This window comes from Mirounga angustirostris, unplaced genomic scaffold (assembly GCF_029215605.1).
Source record: "Mirounga angustirostris isolate CCGP_5_RB_7025 unplaced genomic scaffold, mMirAng1.0.hap1 SCAF_13, whole genome shotgun sequence".
In the NCBI taxonomy this organism is placed as follows: domain Eukaryota; kingdom Metazoa; phylum Chordata; class Mammalia; order Carnivora; family Phocidae; genus Mirounga; species Mirounga angustirostris.
Window position 1 is genome coordinate 11010272 of NW_026991721.1, and position 9101 is coordinate 11019372.

At 38.0% G+C, this 9101-nt stretch overlaps 1 protein-coding gene across 1 annotated transcript; it reads right to left on the bottom strand.

Moving 5' to 3' along the window:
* Positions 1 to 432: 432 nt before the first annotated feature.
* Positions 433 to 8179, bottom strand: LOC123857957 (oocyte-secreted protein 2-like). Its single transcript, XM_045895244.1, has 4 exons — positions 8104 to 8179; positions 3799 to 3977; positions 2299 to 2402; positions 433 to 631 (listed from the first exon to the last, which is right to left on the bottom strand). The coding sequence occupies exons 1-4, from the start codon at positions 8177 to 8179 to the stop codon at positions 433 to 435; spliced, it is 558 nt and encodes a 185-aa protein (XP_045751200.1).
* Between the last annotated feature and the right edge of the window lie 922 nt (positions 8180 to 9101).

The following is a 9101-nucleotide window of genomic DNA, read 5'->3' on the forward strand; positions in this document are numbered from 1 at the left end:
ATTGAATTATTTTTAGGAATCAACTTTACCAATTAATTAGGAAAGCCACATGAGTTAAAGTGTCTTCACACAAAAGGACTTTGTCCTGAGAGTATGTTAAATTTTAGACTCTGCACAAATTTAGTCTCTGGCACATTTAGATACTTCTCTCTATTCTTTACTTTTACTAAAAAATATTTAGAACATACTTCTCGAAGGTTCATATCAATTGGATCAAATTATTGTCATTGAGGACATTTTGTTTTACCGTATAAAACAGAAAATAAAATTGAAATGGATAGCATAAATTACCTAATAGTTAACATTAAATTAATAAGCTGTACCCCTAATGAATAAAAAAATGAAAAATATACCTTCCCTGAATCAGGACCTTCACTGAATTAGGGATTTTTAGGGATAAGATGTCTAAGAAAAGATTTATACCAACTTTTTTTAACACAAAAAAACAGTTTTTCCAACAAAATTCATGACACCAGTTCCAAGTCTCCATTCCTCCTTGAGGAAGAAACCCGTCTGACTTGAACTTAGTAAGCCTAGTTCTTCCGGTGTTGTCTCAAAGTCAGCAATAAAGGGACTGGGGTCCAATTTTATTTCATTTTCTGTAGAAACTGGTGTAAGCCACACCGACTTCCTAAAAAACAAACACAAAAACACAAAAACAAACAAACGAAAAACACAGGAGCAGATATTGTTGGTATACTTGGTACCTGGTCTCTCGGAGCCTATACTTGGGTCCAAGTTATTTTTTTACCACTATACCACCGTGGCTCTTTTGAGTACAGTGATTTAGGGATGTGGCACAGTGCCCATGCCCTCTGGAGAGCAGGTGATTTGAAATGCTTGCTTTAGTAAAGTACCAAAGTGCCCAGTAAAATGGATTCAGACAAGTGGATCCTAAGAACAGTAAGTAAAAGCTGTCAGAAGCTTAATCTGACCCAATGTAGTGGAGGCAAAGGGTGTGTGTGTGTGATCAGCAGTAAAATGTATGCACCAGTAACTGCATTGTATATATTTGTTGGCCGGCTTTTCATTTTTTTCTAAGGAAGATGAGCTGCAAACAACATAGAAATCACTATCAAAGCAGAAATGCCAGAGTTATCATTACTGATCAGGTAGCCTATGGAGAGGCAATAGTTCCAGAGCATGATTTCAGAACATTTTATATTACTCTAAGCATTGGCTAATACGTAGGAACGAAAATGTGTGTGTGCACGTGTAAGTCTCTACAGAATCGAGTGTTCATGTCAGCTACTTCCCAGAGTATCACTAAATTCCTCAGTCTTAGATGTGCCTTATGAAAATAAGTTAAAAGAATATCAAGAGTATTTAACAATATGAGTGTACGTAATGTCACTGAACTTTACACCTAAAAATGGTTAAAATGATAAATTTCACCTTACGTATATTTTAGCACAATAAAAAAAAAAAATACCAGGGGTGCCTGGGTGGCTCAGTCTTTTGAGCATCTGACTCTTGACTTCAGCTCAGGTCTTGATCTCAGGGTCATGAGTTCAAGCCCGGCACTGGGCTCCACACTGGACATGGAGTCTACTTTAAAAAAAAAAAAAAAAAAAAAAAATCTCCCCTGCAAAAATACTGCACATTTACTCTGAGCTGTACCTTTTTTTTTATGTCAACTATTTCCATATATTAAACAAGGATAACATTTTTCCAAGATTTGTAACTAATAACACTCAATGTAAATATTACAGTGACAAGATTTGTAACTCATAACATTGAATGTAAATATTAAAGGGTTTCAGGATACATCATTCTACTTGGTCTCAAAGTTCATGTGGGGTCCCTTTGGGATTCAATGTCTCAGTTCCACAAAACTGCAAGCAAAGTGCATTTAATGCTTAGGTTAGTAACCCTTCCCTTTCATGCATTTCCATGAGTTAGTATTAAAATGAAAAACTCATGTTCTCTTTTTAATCATTTACTCTATTAACATGGAATTAAACTGTAAGATGTATTAGAGCATTATGAAGGAAGAGATATTGAAAAATAGTATCAGGCTTGATTCTTCCACTTATTAAGGTGATTCAGTATCTAATGATTCTGCTTTGTAGTTCAGTTGCTGCAAAATAACCTAGTTACACTAGATTGTATGCTTTGATTCTAAAATGAATATTACATTTAAAAATAAAAGTATTCAGTATTTTTTAGAGATGCTAATTTCGTGTTTGGATGTATGCTTATGGGTGAATCAAGTCTAAAGTTCATGTTTCCCCAGCAGCATCTTTAAGTAAAGGTGAGGCAGATACATTCCAAAGAAGTCTGGTCTATTGGACTCACCTAGAAGCAGAACATTCCAAAGGGATCTTCTGATGGTCACAATGTAGATTCCTAGGGTTAAAGTACATCTCTGTTTGAAAAAGGAGAGTATCCTCTGAAACAACCTAGGGGAGCACAAAGTTTAAATAGAAGGTACTTCTAGTAATAGGGGAGGCATACACACATTTGAGTAGGAAGTAGAAAACATTTAAGATCTCAAAGTTGACTACTGTCACTTTTATGTATATACGAAGTTCTGACAATCCACTGGGACAGAAGAGGAGTATTACCTGTAAGAGCATATAAATACCCTTTGTGCCTGGAAAAAAAATCTCAGTAGTACATAGGAGCAAACCTAAACTGCCAATGAGAGCCATGTTTATGATTCATTAATGGAAGATTTTTTTTATTATGTTATTCACCATACATTACATCATTAGTTTTTGATGTAGTGTTCCATGATTCATTGTTTGTGTATAACACCCAGTGCTCCATGCAGTATGTGCCCTCCTTAATACCCATCACTGGGCTAACCCATCCCTCTACCCCCTTCCCCTCTAAAAACCTCAGTTTGTTTCCCCAGAATCCACAGTCTCTCATGGTTCATCTCTCCCTCCGATTTCCCTCCCTTCATTTTTCCCTGTCTTCTCTTAATGTCCTCCATGCTATTCCTTATGTTCCACAAATAAGTGAAACCACATGATAATTGACTTTCTCTGCTTGACTTATCTCACTCAGCATAATGGAAGATTTCCAACAGTTCTTTTGAAAAGGAGGATCTGGAGTTCAAATAACAAAGTGGTTTAAAGCACAAGCTTTGGAGGGTAATCATCCTGGTTTGGCATCTACATTACCATCAACCAGCTGTGTACCTTGGACAAATTGTAAAAGCGCCCTCTAGAGCTTCATTCCGTTTCCTCATTTCTAATAAAGCCAACATCTTATTTGTGGGTGACTATTACAATTAGTCATTGGCCCAAAATATCTTTGTTGTATGAATATAACTTGTTTAAATATGGGACTCCATGAAAAGAGAATATTACAGGATAATAATACAGTTGAAGATTTATGCCTAGAAGAATAAGTAACAGATTTTATCCCAGTGAAAATCTACTTGCTTATATGGACACACATCCCTAGAGCACAGGCAGCTCAAATGATCCAATGAATAGGATATATACCTTTCCAGGAACTGTGACCTTTCCCATTAGGAGTATCAAATGGAATTTAAAATTGTCTGCTAAGCTTTGGTGAAATACAAGCGTAGCCTAAGGACAACTTAAAATCGGTTTCCTAACCAGTCTGGAAATGTGGGTTCTCAGGTCCTGTGCACACAGATGGCCCAATGTCCAGTGAATGATAAGTAAAGGAACTGTGTCATCGTCTACCCATAAATTACGATAACTAGAAGCAAAATTTGTTCTTTAAAACAAAACAAAAAAGACAATAATTTTATTGCCAGGTATAAAGATCTAAAAAAACTATTTAGAAGTTATTTTTATAAATAATCACTATTCTCACCTGTATCCTGATCCCACAGTCATGTACAGGGTATATAAAATCATATGCATATGTTTGTATCCGAGTCACGGGGCAACCCGATCCCAGATATAATTCATCAGCAAATATATACAGACTGCTGCTGTACCCACATGGGCTAACCGAGATCATCACCCAGTCCATAGAACATCTTACTTTCACTGCAGAAAGAATCATAGGAGAAAGCGTCAGATACGTATTTATCTCAGGGAAGGGTTCAAAGAATATTCAGCTATGCCCTTTGTGATTAAATAAAAAGTATTTCTTTCTCTGACAAAGATAATCAAGCCTTAAAAAACAGCATATAAAAGGTTTTCACATCACCATTAGTTTCCAAAATATCTTCATCATTATATCCTCAAATAACTAGACTTCAATTATTTCACAGGGAAGAAAATCGACACACAAGAATAAGAAAATCACAATCTTCTAGCCCCCTGCCTCTTCTTAAAGAAATTAGATCCCAAAGAGGGTGATGTATCTAGGGCTACACATAATGGACAGAAGTAAGTTGCAATGCATTGGAATAGGAGCGATATATTCCCAGGAATGCTTTTTGGAGAGAAGGAAAAAGAGTGGGAGAATACGATCCATATCTGGAGAAACCAGAACCTGAGATGATCAGAGCCACAGAGGGAAGAATCTGAAGAGAGAAAATCCACTCAAGTTCTGTGAAAGTTTTTATGTAAAACCTGTTCTTACCCTCTTCATTGAAATCTTCAGTCAGTTAGGAATAATTACTATTTCTAATGGATTAATGTATCTTGTGGAAGTAAAAATGTGCTGGATTCTGACCAAGTGTGCCAGACAGACATTAACCAGAGTTTCTTAGAGGATGATCAAAGTTAAATTGCATGGGTCTTACTATTGTTCAGAAAGAAAATACAGATTTATTAGCTTTAGTGTTTAAAGAGGCATGATTAGTAGTTGGGGAAAAAAACTAGTAAGATTACAAAACTTCCAAATCAGAGAACAAAACAGAATGAAGGAGAAAAACAAATTTCAAACAATTTAGGAGAAGGTGAAAACGCAGGAGGGGAAAGAGACAAAACACCAAAGCAAACAAGAAGGACAAAAAGCAACAAGATGGTTGCAATAAATGAATTGCAAGTATAGGTCAACAATAAAAATAAATGTAAACGAACAAAAATACTTCAGGCCTAATGACCGACAGCCGAAAGAAGGAATAAATTATAATGTATTTATATAATCAACTTCTATATAACATGGAAAATATATTATACCTATAAAGTGATCTGAAAACAATTGTGAGAAAGAAGCGAGTCAAAGACAAGACAAACTTTATATATCTATTGATACAAAGTTCCAGTGAGAGAGAAGCATTTTTTAAAAAGATTTTTTCCAAACAGAGACTATTCGTAGATAGCTAGGACCTGCCCTACACTTATTAAGGCGTGAGAATCAAAACCCAGTATAGGACTCTACATCTCAACCAATACAGCTTCCTCATGTTCTGCAAAAGTGAAAGTCACTGGGTTTAAATCTTATCCTCCTATTTTGACATTAATAAAAATAACTCAAACACAACCTGTCACCAAAGCTAGGATAAATATATTAAACATGGATTTCATTTCTTTTTTTTTTTAAGATTTTATTTATTTATTTGAGAGAGAGAATGAGAGAGAGAGAGCACAAGAGGGGAGAGGGTCAGAGGGAGAAACAGACTCCCTGCCGAGCAGGGAGCCCGATGCGGGACTCGATCCTGGGACTCCAGGATCATGACCTGAGCTGAAGGCAGTCGCTTAACCAACTGAGCCACCCAGGCGCCCTGGATTTCATTTCTTAATTGTCTTTATTTCACAGCTGCAGGGGCACCTGGGTGACTCAGTCGGTTAAGCGTCTGCCTTCAGCTCAGGTCATGATCCCAGGGTCCTGGGATCGAGTCCCATGTCGGGCTCTTTGCTCCGTGGGGAGTCTGCTTCTCCCTCTGCCCCTCCTCCCACTTGTTCTCTCAATCTCTCTCTCAAAGAAATAAATAAAATCTTTAAAAAATTATATATTCACAGATGCACAGAACCCAGTAAGTGTTGAATATATATAATTTGAATTGTAGTCCTCATTGATCGTACCACTTGCATGCAGCAGTTCCCCTTTACCAAGTGAAAGTCTGACTGGCCATCCAACCTTTAGGAAGGCAGCCTTCTTACAGCTGGCTGGACAGGGCTTGAATTCTGTAGATACCCAATTATTAGATTTTTTAAAAACTCGTTAAAACTGCAATGCAATTTGTTCATGAATCAGTGAAGGCCACCGAAACTGGAGACTCACAGTCGGGTTGAACATTAAGTTCTGGCAATTTGATTGAGTGTGCTCAGAGCCTCAGATCACTATGTGGAAGTGGGCCAAACTGGTTCCAGTGAACGTGCACCCAAGGTGGCCATTCTAGCCAGTTACTGGAAAGTTAAGCTGCAATGGTTTGAAATGACATTTAAGACGAGTTTCCTATACTCTCAAAGGTCTCCTAGTTACTATATGTGTTCCAGAGATAGCCACAACCAAAGCACTTATGTGTCAATTCTCTCCTTGGAGTCTAATAAAACCTGGAAGTAAATAAAGCAGTATCTTCTTATTCCATAAATAAGTAATTCAGTCACTGCTGAAGTCTGATCAATGCCTCCTATCCCCCACCAGCACGTCTTTAAAGACAGAAGGAAAAAAAAGGGGGACAAAGCAACAGTAGAAGTACATTCAGTACATCAGGTCTGATGATGATTAGCCATTGTCTCCTGCAGAAAGGGCATAAAGTGATGAGTAAATTGGTAAGGGGCTCTGAGTCGAAAGCCTTGCTTAAAGGCTGCCTTTGGAAGACATATGTAAACAGACCTGTGGTCAGAAAAATTAGGAAGCAAGATTTCCTTCCTAAAGCAATTAGGATAATATGTCATGGATGTTTTCCATTATTCATGCCAATCTCAATAATATATCATATGCCAAACATTATAACTGGAGTTTGCATATCATCTAAAAATTAAATTTCCTGTGCCATTAAGCACAAACCATACACGTGATTGACTTTGACCATCTTCTCTTCACGGATTTACTTAGTAAACTGCCCCTTTATGGTAGCTGTAGAAATACTAGGAGCTGGAGGAGGATTTTCCCACAGCAAAGCTCATTAAATTATCTCCCAGTAGATGAATCTTGCATCAGTTTAGGAATTGACAGCAGGTAGTTGTTGAAGAAATAGTCAAACAAGTGTCTTTAAAAATGACCATCTGCCATCAATATTTTGTATCTCCTACTTCTCACAAATAAGTCTAACATGACTCTGAGCAAAGCCAGAGGGACTAATTGTCTATTATCTTCTTTCCTGTAGGACTGGCACTCACTTTTATATGTCCATTACAAATTAATAATAGAAAGTCAGGAACATACAATGAAAAGAGTAGAGTTTCAAGCCTTGACTGGCAAAGCTCCCAAAACAGTAACAGAACCAGGAGACCTTGGAATACATTCAGGATATTCTTAAATGCTTTGGAGGATCAAAATCTTCCTACCGTGAAAAAATATTCATTTGTCACGAGTAAGAGATTCCAACTATTTAAGCCTGTAAGTTTTTGGTTCTTTATAAATAAATCATCAAGAAAGTAAGAAAATTCAGGGAGAGGTTTTGGAGGGAAAGTGGCATTGGAGAAGGCAGGTGTTCTACATCAGTGACAGCAAGCTCCAAATTGCTCCATGTGTTTGAAATATTATCCTAGCGTCACCTGATAAGATTCTCAGGAAGATCCTTCCCAAAGGAAAAAAAGAGTTCTGACAGTTTAAAGATATTCAAAAGGTAAGTGGACATGGACCTACAGCAAGTCTGGGTTTCTGGTTTCATTTTTTTTCATGCTACATTAGAGTCATTTCAGTCTGACATTATGAGGTCATGCCTCAAGTGACTCAGAAATTATTTGAGGGAAAGCCTGAGGAGCACCTCTAGTTGCTACACAAATTGGCTGAAGTAGAATCTTCCTTGGACCCCAGCATCATGGATCACAGCCAGGCATCAATGCCCTCCTACCCTGACCCCAGATGGCCCTGACACCCTGCGCCCCCCAACCCCAAATGGTCCCAACACATTTGAGCCCCCCACCACAGATGGTCCCGGTGCCCTGGGCCCCCCACCCCAGATAACCTCAGTATGTTGACTCAAGTCTTCTTGGCCCAAAAGTATTTCTCTTCTACCTCATTGTAAGATCCAATCTCTTCCAGAGGAGAGTCCCTGCATGGAAAGTGATCATAACCCTTCCAAGGAAGTGTTCTCCAGAACTGGCTATTTACCATAGATGCTCTCGGTGCAAGGCCAAATCAAGACAGCAAGGAGCGTCCAGACCCCTAAAGCCACAGAGACCTTCATCTGAGCAGACCCCCAGCCAGCACTTCTCAGGAAACAGGAAGTGGGGCCGGCCGTAAGTGAATTTATATGGCATCCCACTCTCAGCTGCCTTCATTTTCCTACTGATTTAGAGAGCCCATGGGGTGCTCGTGCAGTGTCAACCACCTAAAATCTGCGACTCTCCAGATTCCCCAAATGCTGAATCTCCAAGAAACATATCAGGCAAAGAGTGCTGTTTGATGAGGGTGCTTGCATGAGGCCTGTTGAGATGGCCTAGGAGGCTGGCATGGCCCACAACACTGCCAATAAATGCTCAATTGTAGGAACCTGTTTCCACTAGGTGATTTTTTTTTTCAGGTATCCTTCTAATAAGCCGAACAGCCTAAATCATATATATGTGAAATCCAAAGACGTTTACTTATTCTTTTCTTTGGGTTTGGCTGGAAGAAGGAGCAGCAGAGATACTAAAGTGACTTGCCCAGAAACAAAAAACCCCAGGAGGAGACAGGGACCTAAAGAAAACCATCTTTCTTGGCATTAAGTAAATCCACACATCCATCTTTGCCGATTCTTCCATAAATTAATGTTTTAGTTACTTTAGTGAGGTCAAGCCTTAAAAGTATTTGCTTATAACACAAGAGAACAATAATTTTTTCATGCTGGGAAGATTTCTCAGAAGAGAAACATATATACATATCATCATATATTTTGTCCCCTTGTGTTTATATGTATATGCATATGTATATATAATTATTTATGCATAATAGATATATTCAATCCAGTACTCAGAATAAAAGTTCCAGCTAAGCATTTTTATTGCATTTTCTAAAAATGTCAGTTGTGACAAGAATGTGACAGTGTAATTTTAAAGTGAACTTGGAAATCAAGGTTCACAGTAAATAAAATTCCAAGCATCTGAATTAAAGGCCTATTATTGGTTTTC

What these genes read in the sequence shown, in the direction of transcription:
- LOC123857957 (XM_045895244.1), bottom strand. Translation starts at nt 8,179, where the DNA reads ATGAAGGTCTCTGTGGCTTTAGGGGTCTGGACGCTCCTTGCTGTCTTG. An exon ending in TTGCACCGAGAGCATCTATG is followed by an intron (nt 3,978 to 8,103) that starts GTAAATAGCCAG and finishes TTCTTTCTGCAG; the next exon opens with TGAAAGTAAGATGTTCTATG. An exon ending in ACTGTGGGATCAGGATACAG is followed by an intron (nt 2,403 to 3,798) that starts GTGAGAATAGTG and finishes GTGCTCCCCTAG; the next exon opens with GTTGTTTCAGAGGATACTCT.